Below are 19,710 nucleotides of genomic sequence, written 5' to 3'. Positions count from 1 at the left end.
CTGCGACTCCTTTACTGCCAGCCTTGCTTCTTGTACAAAGTGTGTTCATGCACCACTTGCAGGTTTTCAAAAACCTAAATAAAGTGCATTGTCGTTCACAATGCCATTAGCTCAAACTCTCGCAAATGCGACACCTATTGCATTGCAAATGCTTGTCTTTTTAAAATTTCTATATTTTTTGTTTTACGGACATGCAGCGCTCTGATGTTGCAGCAAAAACAAAACATTGTGAAAGCAGACTGTGTTAGTGTGGTCTGGTTTCAGTTTTGATCGGGTCCCAGTAGGAAAACTCTGACTCCAGAGCAGCGATAACCATGGGAGCATGGCAGAGGTTTTGCTGGAAAGGTAACGAGGTCCTCTTGCCAGCAATCTCTCGGAAGTTGATCCCTGTCTATGTATCCCACTGTACATGCATTCTCCAAGCAAGGATCCACTCAGACCACGAGTTCTTGCCGGAGGAGCAACTCTTGTGGGCATGGACTTGTACTCCCCATTGGCAGAATGGGTTTTATTACCCCTAAACAATGGGTGTAATAAGCCCACTATACACTAGGGAAGTAGAAGAAAAAGCTGAATGGCAAGGCTCTGTGGGCTTTGGACTGTGCGCCTGGCCCCAAGCGCAAAGGTTTGGATAGATTCAAGATCACTAAGTCTGTGTCCTTCGGGAGGGCAGAAACCCCACTAGTCACAAGGCAAGCAATGTGAGAAAGTGTGGGTTGTGGGGATCGGTCCTTATGGGTATGGGTTTAAACATTTTTAATTGCCTCAAATAACCCCATTTCCATGTATAGCGAGGGGAAATTTATGTTCTTTTGGACAGTGTGCCAGCAGACTTGGGGTAATTTTACATTTTCTCGCACTTAAGATGCCGAAGGACTGTACTACTTGGGTACAGCCTGCATACAGGGAAAACTACCAAACCCAGACATTTCTGAACACCTGAACTCAGGGTAGTCTGACCTAAGTGGATTCTACTATGTTTTCTTATCCATGGTGCCCTGCAAACTCAAACTCTGGCTAAAATCAAGCATTATCCTCACATCTGTGAGGAGAAAGTTGTGGAATCTGAGGGTATCCACAAAAGTCCGACCATTAGCCTTCCCACACTTCTCCTGATAAATGCTGCCCCACTTCTGTGGGTGAGGCACAAAATATTGGGATAAACGGTCTGCCTGTTAGAAAAATGCAAGAACTGTGGTTTCTGTATTTTTTCTTTTATAACCCCGCTGGTCCCTGAAAGATGGGAATCTTCGCAAAGATGTAATTTTTAGAAAAAAATATGCTTTCTTACAGAACACATTCTTTCTCTGTTCCCTCCAGGACCATGCACAAATTTGGAGAGCTTTTACAATTCCCCAAATATGAAGGTGAAAAAAAGGACATAAATTAGGCCTAGAGTTCTTTTGTGAAAAAAAGTTAATGTGCAAAGTGAACTGATCTGTTACAATTTTATTTTTTTTCCAGCAAAGTGATTGGGAAAGACTTAGTTAAGGGGTTAAGAGCACTGCTATGAAGAGGAAAACAAATATGAGGGGAAAAAGCTAGACATACGTGACCACAGAATAAACATAACCAGATAACAGAATACACATGACCGGATCTGGAGTTAGATTAATTCACCAGTGAAAGGCCTTAAGATTGTTAATCCTCGAGACCTTCGCTCCCACTTATCTCCATCATGTACAATGCTGTGAAAAGGAGTGCAGCTGAAGCATATGATGTACAGTTTGAAGAGGTATAGACTGAATCATGCATCCTGCAGGAGACTTTTCTCCCTGCAAAGGGAACACAGTATCTACCAATGCTACCTATATTTATGGATCAAAGAAGGGCCTGTAAAGGACTGTTCTCTTTTAAAGCAGGCTTTGTCCTAGTGGCTAGATCAAATTAGCCCTCCTCAAAGGATCCTATATATGTCTGATATATGCCACCTACAAAGCATCTAGCAGTAAATACACTTTAGACAGAATATACTGGCCTCTCACAGTGCCAGAGTATAGCATCCTGATCTGGATCTTCCTTTACCTTCTGGGACATGTAGCCCACATTTAATAATGGGATAAGAACTTCAAATCCAAGGATACAACAAACATTGAAAATGCAATAAGTCTTGCCTTTTATTAACTTCAAGCCATTTGCTTTGCTATACAATACCATTATCAAAGCAAATGGCTTTAAATTAATCAAAGGTGAGACTTATTGCAGTTTCAACGCTTGTTTTACTTGGAGTGGGCCAGTCATCACTCCTTGATTTGAAATGGAAATTCATTCTCTATCAAGATCAAGAATAGCTTTATTCGATTTCAATTATAAAAAATCACAAAAGCACAGGTAAATGTACAGTTAAAAACAGAAATACATAATCATCATAAACATTAAAATTCATTTAGAACAAGGCAATAAGGGAATGCAATGTTATAAAAGATTCGATCAATTCATTGTTAGTCTGTGCCTAATTATGCTTTTTAAAAACATTGTCACTAAGTACATAGTAATTTCATCTTCTAGCATTTGCAGTCTCAGGAAAGCCGGTCTGCATTGTCTCAAACCCCACTTTCTCAACAAAAATATTAAATATTTTTCCCTAGGCAAGGTATAAAATTTGCAGAAAAAAATACAATGTAACATCGATTGTACAGATATGTCATCGCAAGGGCACAGGATCTGGTTTTTAGACCAAGAATTGGCCTCTGGGAACGTGAGTAGTCTGAAGATCCACCCCCCCCCTCCCCTGAAACGAGTCAATAACATGTGAGAGTAACTGCTTTGGATGGAAATCAGGTATTGCTGAATGCCCTGTCCATGTAGAATCAATTGATTCTCCAAGTCCGAGATCTTACTACCCTCTAGCAGCCAGCGTTTGTTCTCCAAGAAAAGGAGACCAGTTTCTTTCAGCTTTTTTCTCGATATTGTCGCTAAACAAGTCGGGGAATCGAAATATTCAGGGTGTCCGATATCTCTCAAGAAGCTATTTATATATGTTATCCAATCCATTTTAAGAGCCTCCTGGAGTTTCAGACAATCCATGATTATATCTCTATTGAGTCCGGTCTCATCGGAAGTCCATATCTTGTGCCATAGTAGGACAGGACTAACTTTAATAAGATCCGAGATGTAAACTAAACCTAATTCTTTATGGCATACATATGTAGAAGTAGACCCAGGAACTGCTAACAAGTACCGGAGGAATGCGTTCTCACAAAGTTGGATTTCGTGAATATCCGCTATCCCCCAGATTCCTGCACCGTATGTTACAGTGGACACACATTTTGATTTGTATATGTCCACCAAAACTTGCACAGGTCGACCCCCTAATTTGTTAGCGAAATTTCTCACTGCTCCAATCGCACGCGAGAAAGCTAATTTCCTTGTATAAGCTGCTGACGACCACGTCCCCTTCTTATCAAAATTTATGCCCAGGTAAGACAATGAGTTAGTTGTGTCTATCTTTGTATTTGATAGGAAAATTTTACACATGGGGCTTCTCTTGGTAGTACAACACATGCTAAAAGTCTTACTAATATTGATTTTGAATCCTTTGGTACTCGTATAGTTTGAAAAGGTAGTGAGCGATCTCCGTAGACCCACTTGAGTCCTGGCCATGATTACCGCATCATCTGCGTATAATAAAATGGGGACTGGGAGGTCTCCAATTTGGGGGTAGTCCTGTCTATTTTGAGTAAGATGGGATGCCACATTATTTATATATAAGTTAAATAAAAATGGTGCAAGTAGGCATCCCTGCCGGACTCCTTTATTTATGGGGAATTTGGTTGTACACTCACCATTACTCCCAAACCGTACCTTCGCACCCGCCCCCCGGTATAATCCTACTCTAAAACCATATTGAAATTTTGAAAGAATACCTGAGTCTTCCGCCCATAACTGTAATCTGTTTAAAACTACCAATCCCGCAACCTTCATCAGGGAGTCCAGCAATGAAATTGGCCTGTAACATTTTGGATCATTACGGTCTCCTTTCTTGAAGATTGGGACCACAATGGCCTCTTGCCATGTAGGGAGAAACACCGTTTTATTACAGCTATTTAAAACATAAGTCAAAAGTGGCGCACATAACTTAACATTGGATTTATACATGTCTACAGGAACCCCGTCCGGCCCTGGAGCTTTTCCTGCGGAGCTCTCTACTATGGCAGTTTCAACTTCGGACAGTTAAAAGACAATAGCTATTGGGAATAGTCCATGGGCATTGATTTCCTCTTCCGGTTATTTCAGAGTACACTCTCCCTGATAAATCATCTTTTTTGTATAGCTCAGTAAAGTAGTTAACCCAGGTATCCTCATCTATTGCCACCTCTATTGAGTCGGTTTTCCTGTCTACGAAGAAAGGGGCATTTACCGCCTTCCAGAATCCTGTATTATCTTTTACCAGACAGACTTGATGTAAAACCTGCCACGCCTCCTGCTTGAATTCCTTTTTTCGATTTATTTTTTTTAATTTTTTTTCTTGCACTATAGTATGTAGCTCTAGCGTTTCTAATTTCAGCGACATTTTTAGGTTCGTCTTTAAGTACCAGCTTTAGGTGTGCGTGAGCTTTGCTGCACTCCGAGTCGAACCAGCCGTGCTCCTTAGGTCTATTATTCTTCAGACTTCCTGTAAGAGCGTTACGAATTTCTTCAGAAATGCTACAAAAAGCCGAAATGACTGACGTACAGTCATCACTCTCTGAGAGGCATGTTACAAATTCATTAGATTTATTCTTGAGTAAAGTTTCAAAGAAGGCAGTGGGCTCTACTTTATTCCATTTTATGGTATAGCCATTCTTTTTCGCTAAGCTTATTCTGTGACTATATAAATTATCAATTAAATCAGTGTTTTTCCTGTTACGTGCTGCGAAAAAGAGGGAAAACTATTTGGGTATTGATCACTTATTGCCTTATCACATGTTTTAAAAGTAAGAACATGGCAAGAGTGACTATTCGAAATCAGTGCAAAATCTATCACTGAATTGAATCCCCTACCATTAAATGTGGGCGCAAAAGGAACCTGTGGGGTGCATAATTCGTTTACAAAACCCAAGTCCAAATGAAATAATAAATTAAGACACTTCCCAACAATCGTGTGTAAAAAATGAGTGCATGGGTCACCTCTATCGTTATCCAAACCACAGGCACCCGAGTGACTATTAGGGCATAGGAAACAGTTAAAATCACCCATCCATAGAACATATCTCCCCACAGGGCAATTGTCATCAAAGTTTATCAGGCTTTGGGAAATCTCTTCAAAGCCCTTACTTAATTCTGCCTTCGGGATATTGTTATAAAAATTAATCACGGCAATGACTTGATTACCTCCCACATTTAGTTCTAGAAACTGATAATCAGTCAGTATTGGATTTTATAGCCGTAGCATTCAATGTGTTTGAAATATAATTACAGAGTCCCCCTTTATTTCTGCCCCTCGTTGACAAGATAGCAGGAGTATGAAATGTACGGAAGCCATTAATATCCTCCCGTTCCCAAGACTCCTGGAGGCAAATAATAGAGAAGTCTTGTATAAAAGGTAGAAACCCTGGGTCCTTGAACTTATTTGATAATCCAGCAACATTCCAAGATAGGAAGGTAATAGTGTCGCCCTTTTCTATATCCTTGCTTACGACAGTCGCTTTTATTTACACCTGGATTACGGCAGACCAAAGGGTGCGAACAATATTCTATGTTCTATTGATTATCTACAATGACTTTTTCCCGTTCGCTACCCAATGGAAATACCGCCAATTCGCAAGGAATGCCTATATTATCCATAGAGAAATAGGAATCATGCCTCATGTTCACTATGCCTGCTGCGATGTATATATTTTGCCCACCCATGTCAACATTAATAGATCTATTTTCACTGTTGTCCCTTTTTTTCTCTTGCCTCTACTGTGGTAGGGATCCTAGGTGTAATGGTTATTGGGGTAAGTAAATCAACCATTTCAAGCGTGCTATACCTATTGCTGGTGGGGAAGCCATGTTCCAAACCAAAACCCTCATGATCGTACCCTCTCCTCAGGCCACTTGCAACAAAATTCTCTTCCCAAAACCTTCTCTGTTAGTTATAATTTTTTTTGGGCGGTTCGGGGGTGTAAAAGTAAGTTGGGTTTAGTGGCTGTATTTTGGTATTAGTGAAAACAGGCCACCGAGCGCAAATGTGCTGTACAGCTTACCTATCCTGAAAATTTACAATAATGCAATCCCCCAAAATATTTTTTCTTGTTGTACCAACCCAATTAACTCTACGTACGAATAAGATCTTACTTTGAATGTGTTGAGGTACGGGTCTGTGCACATTGAGCCAGTGTGTTTTGTTTTTTAAATCTATAAATGATTCATGACTGTCTTTTCCCAGCTCTGGGACCCCTGTCAGAACTACAACGTACGGAACAGATTCCGGGGGTAGATCAATATTTGGAAGCAATGGACCCTGATCCACCATTTCATTAAATTCATTTCCGCCCTTCCCTTTAATCAAACCTCCCTCCCCTACAACATTTTGTTCGCCAATTCTATTAATTGAGTCTCTTTTTTCCTGGGAGCTTATCGTGTTATTTCTGTGTAGTCCGCTTTCAGCGTCGCTCCGGGAGATTCCTTTCGTCAAATCCACGACACAAGGCTTGGGTATGGGCATAGACGTGGGCGTCTGCATGTTACTTGAAGCTTTAGTGGGAAGGGAGTAAACTTGGGATGTTGAATATGCTATAGATTGGTTCTTTTTATGGAGTTCTAGGTTTGATAAGGTCAACTGTTCAATTTTCTTTAATCTCTCTTCAATGACCTTTAGTCTGTCCGTAATTGGTCTAATAGAAGATGCAACAATACCACCAACTTTGGCCCAAAACCCTTCATCAATAACCAATGGGCCTTCAACTATAGCATTAGGGCCGATGTATTTACTCTGTTTCATGGTCCAGGTTAGATTGTTCTGCCAGTGTTATCACCGGGCAATTTAACTTTAGGGCTTTTATCTTGTTTACCCCTTTTGACGCCCCCTCCCCGTTTCTTTTTTGCTATTGCACCCAATGTTGTTCCAGTCGGGGCCGATTTCACTCCTGATTCGACTAATGTTGATGCACGGGTTGATACCCCATCCGGGGGCCTAATTGCTGCAATGGTGTTATCGTTGGATTGGGAATTAGAAGGCCCACTTATTGTTTGAATCACTATATCTATGGTGTTTAAATCAGTATCCAAGCATACAGGTGGCGGGTGAATAGTGGCTTGTGAAATTGCACTTCGATCTGGTGTTTTTGCCAGCATAATATTACCCAGTGATGAGCGTTTAGTGTGGGCCAGATCAAGAGTCGGCGCTCTGTAATGTCAATTTCTCTTGCAAGCACCGATGCAGCTCTAACAATGAAGTGGTCAAGAGTACCCACCACAGAGCCCCCAGACGAGGCCTTGCTACTTTTTCCTGAGCAACATGCCATTCTCAAGAACTGTAATGGGTCGGATACACTGTAAGGAACTTACTGGTATGTCGGAATCTTCAGCCGTTTGAGGGGCGGCCCAGCCCAGCCTCTCCATGCTCAAACAGGCCAGCCCGAAGAGCGCACGTGAAGAAATAGGTGTAAGTGGGAGGGGCGGGAAGAGGCACAGCTGAGATGAAACACGGGCTGCTGGTCCTCGCAGTCCCGCCGTCAATCAATGCCCCAAAGTCACGAACAGCAACACCAGGAAACAAACCACTGCAAACAGCCCCCGCAAAGCGGGGGCCGCGAGTAGTTAAATAGGTCTTTGGTGTGGGAGGGCGGGAAGAGGCACAGCCGAGGTCAAACACGGGCTGCTGATCCTCGCAGTCCCACCGTCAATCAATGCCCCAAAGTAACGAACAGCAACACCAGGAAACAAACCACTGTGAGCGTGGGGGCCGCGAGCAGTTAAATAGGTCTTTGGCGTGGGAGGGCGGGAAGAGGCACAGCTGAGATGAAACACGGGCTGCTGGTCCTTGCAGTCCCGCCGTCAATCAATGTCCCAAAGTCACGAACAGCAACACCAGGAAACAAACCACTCTTTTAATTGTATGTGGTTTGACCACCTCTGTCCATTGGGTTAAACATGAGATTTTGCCTCTGCCATTGTTGGTAGGCCTACAGTGGGCTGCTAATGATGCTAGAAAGCCCATTTCCTCTGAAAAGAGTGGTCCATGCCAAGGTGACAGATGGGCCATCAAATTTATGTGCATGGTCAAAAACCTGAGCAGCTGGTTTCCATCAGAGGAAAACAAGCATTGAAAATGCAATAGGTCTTGCCTTTGATAAAGTTAAAGCCATTTGCTTTGCTAATGGTATTGTATAGCAAAGCAAATGGCTTTAAGTTAATAAAAGGCGAGAACTATTGCGTTTTTAATGCTTATTTTATTTTTGAATCCCCTCTCCTGGGCTCCTCTGTTGCTCTCCTGCCCCTTACAACTTGCCATAATCATTGCTTTGCAAAATCCATCCCCTGCTGCTCCCTTGCACTTTCACCTCATTTTAATTTCTGTTTATTTTATTAGTGTTTAGTGGTGCCTGCGAGGGCTGTTGTTTTCTATAAAGGGTTTAGAGCCCAGCCATTTACCTTTTGTTGGCATCATTCTCTTTTCTTTGCTGCCTCCTAAATGGCCAGTGTGTGCTGGGTGTTGCTTCCTTTTCTTTCTGTGGAGCATGGACCAGGAACAGATTGATTTATCTTAATTAGTGTCAATCTGCTGCTCGCTCTGTGATTGAGGTACTAATTCTGCTTCCCCCTTAACTTCCCAGCCACCCCTTCTCAGTGTTGCTTCGTCTCCTTCCCATCCCAACTCCTTACCCAACGTCTAAGAGAGTCGACCGAGCTCCCCGATTTCCATTTCAGAAATAGCTTTGGTTTAAACCTCCAACAGCCTATTTGCCTCTTCTCACAAGTTACTTAATATCATTCTCTATCATGATTGAGTACTCCACTTGACTCAGTGCCACTTCGATCCACTCCTTGCCACTTCTCAAATGCAATTTTATGTATATAGCGCTTACTACCAGTAACGAGGCATTGAAGTGCTTTGCGGCAATCCATGCCTCTCCAATCAGTGCCGCTCCTCACCTCACAATGCTCCGCCGCACGGTGCCACCCTACACAATGCTAAACCACGCCTCTCCACCAAAGCCAATAGATCTCACATAGCTAAGACCTACTCATTTTTCCAATGCTTGTTGCAATTTGCTGCAGCATCTTTCCTTCAGTACGCATTTTTGTGCACTTTTTTCTTTTTAATTTTTGTCTCCTTGCATAATCTCACTATGGCTACTGTGATTGGTATGTATGTGTGATGCATGCACATCTATACATTGCCCTCTTTAAAAAAATTGTGATGCTGTACAATATAGTTAAAAAGCACTGGAAAAGTGAAGATGCACCCAGTAGCTTGAGTAATTTTTGTTTGCTACTTGTACAGTGCAAAGTTCTCCTTGCTGTCATATTCAAATATTGTGATAATTGGTTATGATGCGTAAAACCATGAGATTTAAAAGAATAGAATTTACAGTAGTTTATTTATCTTCTGTTTTTTTTGCTAGCAGATTTGATCACACAAGCCTCTTCGTCCAGTCATGTACAACGGGATCGGACTTCCCACCCCCCGGGGCAGTGGCACTAACGGATACGTGCAGCGTAACTTGTCCACAGTACGTCACAAGAAGGATCGCACAGACTATAAGTCTGAGGAAGAGCTGAGGAAGCTGGAGTCCCTGTTGGTCAAGAAACCCAACCAGGACATCCTGGACCACGAACGGAAACGCAAGGTGGAACTGAAATGCCTGGAGCTGGAGGAGATGATGGAGCAACAGGGGTAAGGTCTATTGTAGCCTCCTCTCCTTAAATGCAGCTCTTAAAACACTGAGCATTGTCCTTTAAAAAATTGTTATAGTCTTTAAGAGGGTATAAAGTGGCTCTCAGTGAGGCATTAGTTGGGTAGTTTATTACATTTTCTGGATATGCTTGCTTTGTGTCTGTCCCCTATTAATTTTCGGCCTCGGTTATTTTAACTCCAACATGACAGCTAAATGTTACGAGCATTGTGCTGGCATGTGCTCGACTTCTGTTTTTCTATCCAACAAATTAACATCAACCAGAAGAAAATCTGTTCTGGAGTACTCTAATATTTTTTACTATAGAATCTGTAGCCTATTACTTGCTCTTATACTCGGTATATCACACAGGCCAAAATCCTGTATTACATTTCCTTGAGAGATTTCTAATGTTAGGCATACTTATGGTACATCTCCTGGATCTAAATCGCAATTAAATAATATTAACATCACTACCAATCAGGAAACCCAATAAATTAATCGTAGTGATACTCAATGTCTGTCGTCCTAGTTCAGGCCATAATAGCCAGCACAGGTGGAGGTGCCCTGCCACAATAGCAATTTTCCAGTTAGCCTCCTGCCTCTAAAATCTGCCTTATGTTCTACCAGCTTCACTACAGCATTTCTTCTAACTACTAGTACTAAACCTCATGCACACATTGATTGGTCTGTACTGACCACTTGTTGAACCCAACCTTGTTTACTGAATTTCGTTCTTCATTCTGTCAATGTTAAATGTGTTTCTTTGAGTATTATAATGTGTAGGTGTATCTTTCAAATATTGGCTTATCAGGTTCTGCCGATTTTTAGAGAGCAGGCCATTGATATTCCATGTCATTATTTCAACAGTAAGACTTCTGTCCAAGTCCCATAAGTTTGAAAACATCACCCTTCTACCCTTACCCTCACTTTATTGTACCCAAAGGCAATGAGGATTTTATTTTTAATATCAACACAGGCGTGACGAAGAGCTAAATATTTAAAGAGGACCTACACCCATGCTCGTCCTCAAATGTCCTATCAAATGTATCAGGGGGAGTAGTTCCTCGTAAGTGGGAAAACCTTGCATAGTTGGAATTGGACGGTCCACCATTGGGATCCCAGGAGATCAACCAGGCCCGATCTTGTTGCCCTCACTCACCTGGTAGGGTGTCATGCTTCATCAACGGGCTTCTAGTCAATTTGGCGCTGCAATGCCTGATGGGCCTGGGGGCGCTTTGTCAGATCTTTTGATCTGTTCTAGCCTTTAGATGAGTGCATGTGAGGGGCTAGTGTAAGAGATAGGGTGGTGATAAAGGTGTGGATAAAATAGCCTAAGGTAACCAAAGGCCATTTTTTTACTTGGTGGAAGTTCATTGGCTAAATAAAAACAGCGGAGCTGTCTTCTAGTAACAATGTACTAAGACAACTATTAGTCAAGATGCCTCAATCTGCCAGGAGGGTTCAAATGCATTTCATAGGACCGAAGATGATTCACTCATACCCTATATTAATCAGTGAAGCACCCTTTAGATAGAAAGGTGGCCACTGGTGAAATACGATACTCCACGTGTCTTGATGCAGGCGGTCAATTCCACCTAGAAAAAGGAAAGAAAGTGCAAACGCAGATGTAAACGAAGTAATCTCAGTAGGTATTACACCGTGGTGGGGAATCTTCCCCTACACATTAGGAGACCGTTACTACATGCTCATAGTCCCTATTGGTGTGTTGTGTTCCACACTTGGAAACAGAAAGCTATCTGTACACCCACGAATGGTCCATCCACAGGATTGGCGTTTTCTGCATCTATTTTTTTTTTTTTTTTAACTCTAGCGGCAACAGACCTCGCGTCAACGGTTCAAAGTCCTAACATGCCTGCCATGTTGGCAGGATTGAGGGCCATGACATACGGTGTGCTTTTGGTGTATTATAGTATTGAAGCTATATTTTGCCCAAATATATTGACTAGATTGATTTAGTAAGTGAACCCCTTTTGGTTGAGAAAATGAAACTTATATATCCATATAAGACGTCATATTATGGTAGGATGGCACAAAGGTCATACTGGAAGCTATAGTGAGACAAGAAGTAACCTGCCTGCTCTCCCGTCGTTTGGGAATGATATTAGTATGGCTACATAGTGCCAAAGCAGGGAGCTAGTCTACGGATGTTATTGTCCTTTACAGAGCGATGATTGCTAAAGAATGTTTTTTTTTTTTTCACAACAATTTTATTGATAAAGATGAGCATATGGATGAAAGTGGCATCCCACAATCAGGACGATACCACCAGGCATTGTAGTTACATTTGCAAAATAAATCTGAGCATTGAAGCAATGAACCAGCGGAACCATTGGTACAGAAAACCCCAATCCCATCTTCCTCATTTCAGAATTTACCCACCCAACTCCCCGAACCCTCCCTCAACCCTCCCTAACCCTATGCATGTGTGTGGGAGCCACATGTACCGTATCTCTTTGCGCAGCAAGTGTGAGTGTGGGAGTGGACTTCTCCGGAGCAGACTGGGCTATAGGTCTTCCTCCGGGTCCTCCGGGGGATCCAGTGTCAAACCTCTGTAATCTGCCCACCGCTTCCATATCTTGAAATGTTTGCGAGGGCAACCCCGCGCCTCAAAGATTGGCCTCTCCAGACCCATACAAAAATCTAAGCCTGCCTTCCACGCAGCCAGGGGGGGGGGCCTCACCTCCTTCCATGCTCGGGCCATGTCTCTTTTGGCTACCATCAGTCCCAGGAGGAGCAGGTGACGCTTATAGGCATTACCACCAACCCCCTCCAGGATGTGCAGCAGGCCCAGGCGGTGGGTACGGGGAAGGGTCCAGCTCAACACCTCCGACAGACAGCCCCATACACCCCTCCAAAAACCAGCTAGTTTTGAACACGACCACACCGTGTGGAGCAATGTACCCACTTCCGCCCCACATCTCAGACATTCCGGGGACTCAATCAGGCCCGCCCTCCACAGACGCTCTCGAGTATAGTAAGCCCTATGCAAAATCTTGAACTGTATGAGGCGAAACCGCATTGCTATAGCTGCCCCCCTCGGGGATTCTAACGCCTCCCGCCAGTCATCTTCATCCAGCAGCCCCACATCGGCCTCCCAGTGCGCCTTCAGCCGAAGAAGAGTGGAAGAGCAATGTACAACCATGGTCTGGTAAATGCGCGATACTTTTTTGTCTCCAAGGTCGCCCATGAACACCTTCGCCTCGATCGGGCTGAACTCTGGGAGCGAGTCAAGATTAGTTATACTGGGCGTCAATGCATGTCGAAGTTGTAAATAGCGATAAAATTGAGATTGGGGCATACCAAATTCAGCACTAAGAGCCTGGAAGGACTTGAGTCGTCCCGGACATCACGTGACCGAGCTGCGATATTCCTATCGAGTCCCATCCATCGAAGCCTGATAACTTAGAAAGTTCTGGTAGCAAACCGTTACGTCACAACGGCGTTTCCGCGGTCAGTCTACCCCACCAACCCATGCGACGCAGGGCCTGCCGCCATATCCCAAATACAAGTTGAGTGACTCTCGGCAATGGCCGACGTAGCCGGGGCGAGTATAGGATGGTGTGGAGCGAGTTATCCCCCATCAACGCACGTTCTAGAGCGTACGCCGGATCTCCACCGTCACCATACCACCATTCATTTAGAACAAGAAGATGGGCGGCCTGGTAGTATGACCGTATATCCGAGGTGGCCAGGCCCCCACAGTACATGGACAGGAAGCATGTGCGCAGCGCCACCCTGGCGGCACCGCCAGCCCAAAGGAAGCGGCCCAGTACTGAGTCAACCCGCCGGAACCACTGGGGCGGAATAGGATACGGATGGTTCTGTAGTTGGTAGAGTAGGCGCGGCAGTGCAACCATCTTAAAGATAGCCGACCTGCCAAAAATGGAAAGAGGCATTCTGGACCAAGTTTTAATATCCGCCTGGACCCGCTCCCATACGGGCAAGAGGTTATGTTCCCAGGCCGCGTCCACTGAGTTCGAAAGGAATACCCCAAGGTATTTCAGGCCAGCAGTGGCCACCTGCAGTTCCGAAGCCCAGGGATCCGTCACCATATCTCCCTGTATTACCCATAGGGTAGATTTACGGACGTTGAGGTATAGACCCGATACCTCTCCGAAGAGTTGCATGACCTCCAGGACACGTGGGCCGGAGTGCTGTAGATCGGTGAGGAAGAAGAGGACATCGTCCGCGTATAATGCAATTTTATCCGACAGTGTAGTATTCCACTCAAAGCCCTGTATCAACGCGTCTCTACGAACTCTGGCCGCTAGGGGTTCCATTGCCAAGGCAAAAAGATATGGGGAAAGAGGGCACCCCTGTCTTGTCCCTCGGCCAACGCGGAACTTCTCTGACACCGCCCCGGCGACTCGCACCGATGCCGTGATGTCCGTATAGAGTAGTTCGATATAGGAGCGAAAAACCGGGCCCAGGTTGAGCCACGATAGTAACGTAAACAGGTATGACCAGCTGACCGAATCAAAAGCCTTGTTGATATCGGCCAACAGCAGTGCCGCCTGGTCCCCCACGGCTCCAACAGCGCCTAGCGCCGCCTGTGCCCGTCTGATATTGTGTCGCGTTGCCCGGTGGGGCATGAAGCCCGCCTGATCAGAGTGAACCAGATCTGTAATATACGGAGCCAGGCGGTTCGCCAGGGCCTTGGCCAAAATTTTTGCCTCTATGTTGATGAGGGAGATAGGTCTGTACGAGTCATGGCTGCCCGGGGGCCTACCAGGCTTCTGAAATACCACTATTTCGGCATGGCGCCAATCGGGAGGCAACGTGCCCCGCGTCCTCGCACCCTCAAGAACTCGGCGATAGTGTGGCCCTAGCTGTACGTGGAATTTTTTGAAAAATTCACACGGGTAGCCATTAGGTCCAGGAGCCTTACCCGCATTAAGCTGCCCCAGAGCGTCTCCCAGCTCCTCCGCTGTGAGGGGTGCATCTAGGAGCTCCTTGGTCTCGTCCGATACTTGTACGGGCGGTAAGCCCGCGAAAAACTGGTCTAAGGCACCCTCAGGCAATCGGTCACAAGAGGCGTATTGGGCTTCAAAGTATGAGGCGAAGCTTGCTGCCAACTCGCTAGGGTCAGTCAGGACCTCTCCATTACCGTCCATGATGCCCGGCAGCACAAGGGGTTGAAAGTTGTGTTGGCACAAGCGGTGGAGCATGGAGCACGACTTGTCCCCCCACTGATACACCCTACTTCTGGTGGCCAGCCACGCCTGCCTGGCTTCGTCCATCAAGAGGGACGCATACGATTGCTGTGCTTGTAAAAGCAGCCTGAGCCCGATCTCATCTCCACCCTCGCGGCTTTCCCGTTCTAGGGCCTCCACCCGCTCAGCCGCCACTGCAGTTTGTTCCCGGCGCCGCCTACGGGCCCCCGAGCACCACGCAATATCTACACCACGCACGGTAGGCTTCATCGCTTCCCATACCACTTCCACGTCCGCCCCCTCTATCAGGTTCTCCCGCCAGTAGTGGTCTATGGTTTCTCGCAAGTGTTTAGTATAGGCTGGCTGTAGCAGATGCCACGAGGACATCCTCCACCGGAATGGCTGCCGTGTCCGCATGAGGTCTGTTAACTGAGACTGGGGAATGGTCGGAGAGGCCCCTCGGCAAAATGGCAGCGTTCAGCACCCTACTCAGGCATTCCCGGGGTAAAAACACACAATCTATGCGCGAAAACGATCCATGTACCGCCGACATGTATGTATATTCACGGGTCGCAGGATGCATATGTCGCCAAGCATCCACCCAGCCCAGCCCCTCACTCATTGCATGCAGTCTAGTGGGCGGAGGGGAGGGGGAAGGAGATTCAGCCATTTCCAGGCGCCTCCGGCGATCCATGCACACATCCATTACGTCATTCCAGTCTCCCCCAATTACTGCCATCGGCCCAGATATATCGTCCCACACAGAGAACAGCCTCTCAGCCAGGGCCCACTGCAGGGGAGGGGGGGCGTACACACACCCAAACACTATAGGTTCTGCGCCCACCTTGCCTTTCACAAACAAGTAGCGACCCTGTGGATCTATCCATTGTTTCTCATGAGTATATGATATCCTACGGTGAATCAATATGGCCACTCCCCTGGATCCCCTAGTAAACCCGGCATGGAAAACTTGTTGGTAACCAAACCTCTGCAGGCCCAGTGCCTTCGTGCCCATCATATGAGTTTCCTGGAGTAATAACACATCTGCCGCCGCCCTCTTACCCCATCGCAAAACTGCCCCACGCTTGATTTTGTCCAGCAACCCCCTGACATTCCACGTGACCACTCGCATAGAGTCCTCAGTAGTCCGATGAATCGAATCAGCCATAGTCTTTCGGAGTCCACCACATAAGCCCTCCGCTCCAGCGCCACCCACCACGCGCCACATGAGTCATTATAGCAACACACACATGCACTGTACCATCTACCCCAAAGAACAGCACCCACCCCCCTGCCCCACAGTCCCCAACAATCCCAAACCCCAACTCAGCAGCCACAACCCTGACCGCCCGACCCCCGCCACCCGCCACCCTATACCTCAAAGAACCATGAAGTATCTGTCGCGGTATGAGCAGTCCCGAGACCGAAACAGCGGGCTCAGGCCCACTCATACCAATGGATCCCAACAACCCAATAAGAAACCGCGAACTCTCCTCCCTCCCCTCGGTGTCCCTCTCACAACGGGAGAGTGGCAGCCACCATTACGCAGTCCCCGAAACCCCCCCCCCCCCCCCCCACAGTCTCATCCATTCTCAGTAGACAGTAGTAGTACTGTCACAGGGCCGCGATACAGCCATCAATTTAGCAGGACTCAGGCGACCAGGTGTGTCTATCTGGGACTCGCAGTCGTAGTGACAGAGCACAGAGCCGAGGCCCCGAAGGCTTCAATGATCAGTGCTAGATTGTTCGGAGTCCTCGGTTCTAGCAGTGTGCTGTGTGCCATCGGCCGAGGCCGCTCGCTTGCGTGATTTGGAACGTCTGGGTCGGCCATGTCTAGACGGTCGGTCTCGCTGTGGCCGAGGCGAGCCCCCAGGGGAGCCCGGATTGAGCCCCGGTTGCGGATTCGATCTGACCTGTACCGTTTCATCGGTCCACTTGAACAAGTCTTCCGGCGTATCAAAGAATAGCGTCCGTGACTGGAAGATCACTCTCAAGCGCGCCGGATACAGCAGGGAATACTGTAGCTTAAGGCCCCTCAACTTTGCCTTGGCTGCCATGAAGGAGTGGCGCTGCTGCTGGACGATTTTGGTGTAGTCAGGGAAGATCAAGATCTTCTGATTCTCACATAAGAGGGTTTCTTTATTTCTAGCTTCCCTCAAGATGGCGTCCCTGTCATGGTAGTTCAACAGCCGTGCGATCACCGCCCTAGGTCGCTCGCCCTCGGGTGGTTTCTGTGTCAGGGCACGGTGCGCCCTTTCAATGATGAAGCATGTAGACAGCGTCCCCGGGGGCATCCATGATTCTAACCACTGCGTAAGGAACTGTTCCATGCCACCCGTCCCACAGCTCTCTGGAAATCCAAGGAAGCGGAGGTTGTTACGGCGCGCCCGCCCTTCTGCATCCTCCACACGGAGCGCCGTAATCCGCTGTGCCGATTCCATCGCCGCCATTCTCTTTTTAAGGTTGCTCACATCGACCTCCACCACTGACACCCTGGATTCTGTCTCCGTGATCCGCGCCACTGCGTTCCTCAGGTCCTGGCGCAATAGTGTGACATCTGCGCCAACGGCCCCTATCTTGGCGTCCAGCATGTCTCGTGACTGGGTTATGGCCGCCATAAGGGCCGCGTTATCCGGTCCTCCTCCAGGCGGGCCACCCCCCGACGGCCCGGGGCCCCCACTAGGCCCGGTGAATTTATCCATGGTGACTTGCTTAGCAGAGTTGTTACCCCCTCTGGTCATGATGGCAGCGGCAGTAGGGCCACTCGGCCGCCGGTGGCCCCTGGGAATCCTAGACAGGGCACTTCGGGCCGGCTTACTGACGGATGCAGCGCCGTGTGGATCTCAGTCACTGCCCCCACACCAGCCGCCAGTGATCATGGCTCGCTGTGGCCAGTATTGCTCGCCTAGTCGGAGCGTGGACTCGATGCTGCACGCGCCACAGCGAGGCCGTCCCTTCTGGTCCGTGGGCCCGGGGGGGGGGGGGGGAAGGATAAGTGGGGCCCCCACTACTCACAGTTGCTGCTGGAATGCAGCGCAGTCGCTTCGGCACACTCGCCGCCGATAGGGCTCTCCAGGGCACCCGTCTCCCCTGTATGCTGCCGGCTCCAGACACCAGGCCGCGAAAATCGAGGTCCCGGCTGCACTCGGGCCACCAGGCCGCCCCCGCCGCTCCGGGCAGTCCGCAGCGTCCACGCCGCCCCAGGGCTCAGCCAGGCCCCGGAGGAACAAGCCGTCAGCAGTCTCTCTGCCCCGGGGCACGCGGGGCGCCGCCGCCGACCCCCGGCCGCAGCCCGCCTTCCGGCAGCTCAATAATCGAGGCCCCGGCTGCGCCGCAGTCCACCAGGCCGCACTACGCACTCAGCCGCCCAGCGCCGCTCGGATGCGCAGGATCTCCACCGGACACACTGGACGGTCACAGGCACTTCCGGTATCCGTAACCCCGTTTTGGCTGTGGGTCAAGGGGTCGGGGACCAGGATAAATCGTCGGATCAATGGCGGGCCGGCGGGAGCTCTATCAAGCTGCAACCGCCATCGCCGCTGGCGTAGCCACGCCCCGCTAAAGAATGTTTAACAAACCAGGTAAGACCTTTAACAGTGTGGTAGCCAATAGTGCAATGGAAATTATAATATGTTGGTGTAATATTGAAAGATCAAAAAAATGTGTACGGGAGGGGAAACAGTTTCCTCCGTCTATTATTGTATTCTAATATAGTGTAATTTTGTTTTGTTTTTAGAGGTGTTTCTTATTAGTGTGTTTTATGGAAGTAGGGACAATTTGCGCTCAAGTAGATGCCATGAGATTTCATCGTTGAGGACGATGACATTGGCAGACAAGCGGAAAATGTGCGCTCATCTTGAATTCTTTTTTAAACGAGTGTTGCTGCGATATTCGGTTTTGGGTATTCTTACTGGTCTGGTGATCATACCAATGTATTGGAGTTTACATGGACATTCAATTAAGTACACACAGTTTCTGGTATTGCAATTAGTGTGGGTTCTCTGAGACCAGGACTGATTGTCACAGAGGGTAATTTCTTTAAATGGCTCAGTGGTTAGACAGGCGCTACATTGGCCACAGGGATAGTGTCCTGTGACAGGTGCCCTGTTCTACAATGTACTTTGTACTGATTTGGTTTTCTTCCGTGGTATGCGTACCAGGAGGTCCCGAAGATTCTCATTGTGCTTGAATGAAAACTGTAGCATGGGGATATGCAGAGAGCCTGATTGCTATCCAGTATTGTGGTATCTTTCCTAGAATCACATGCCTGCCTGAATCATTCCCTGTCGCCGAGGCGGGAGTCCCACGGTAAAATACCAAAGTAGTGCCATAAATAAATAATAGTAGGCTAAAAAGAAAAAAGCCTAAGGCCTAAATCTTAGTAGCCTATATACATCCTTACAGTAAAAAGAACCCAAAAGTCGGCTCCAACTAATCAGCTACCAGCACCCTCTAGAACACTCAGCAGAGACAGTTCTCAGATTTTCTCCGCACGTCGTGTAGAAGGGAGTCTCCCTGAGTGCCACTCAGTTTTTTCTCTTCTACTCTTCAGAATGTCTGACAGGAAAGCTCTATTCAAACCCTGCAGGACCTGTGATAAGAAAAGGGTCCATGTTGATGACCAACATAAGGATTGCATTTATTGCCTTTATCCGAATTATGACGCAAAAGACTGCAAAATCTGCTGTACATCTTAGGGATGCCCCCTGAAACTCGACCAGCTTCTAGTG

At 47.2% G+C, this 19,710-nt stretch overlaps 1 protein-coding gene across 3 annotated transcripts in view; it reads left to right on the top strand.

Annotated features, from left to right (window-relative positions):
* The window catches only part of LOC144768881 (uncharacterized), a 993,034-nt gene that overhangs the window by 94,379 nt on the left and 878,945 nt on the right, over positions 1-19,710 (top strand). For 2 of the 3 annotated variants that reach the window (XM_078652892.1, XM_078652890.1), the window contains exon 2: positions 9,537-9,805. In XM_078652892.1, the coding sequence (XP_078509018.1) occupies positions 9,567-9,805 (239 nt within the window). In that variant the 5' untranslated portion in view covers positions 9,537-9,566. Of the gene's footprint in view, positions 1-9,533; positions 9,806-19,710 lie in introns of all 3 variants that reach the window. The other variant, XM_078652891.1, reaches the window with a different exon arrangement.

The sequence above is a fragment of the Lissotriton helveticus genome, chromosome 7 (assembly GCF_964261635.1).
Source record: "Lissotriton helveticus chromosome 7, aLisHel1.1, whole genome shotgun sequence".
NCBI classification, from domain to species: Eukaryota; Metazoa; Chordata; class Amphibia; order Caudata; family Salamandridae; genus Lissotriton; species Lissotriton helveticus.
The sequence above is the reverse complement of the archived record's forward strand: the minus strand, read 5'-3'. Positions and strand labels throughout refer to the sequence as shown.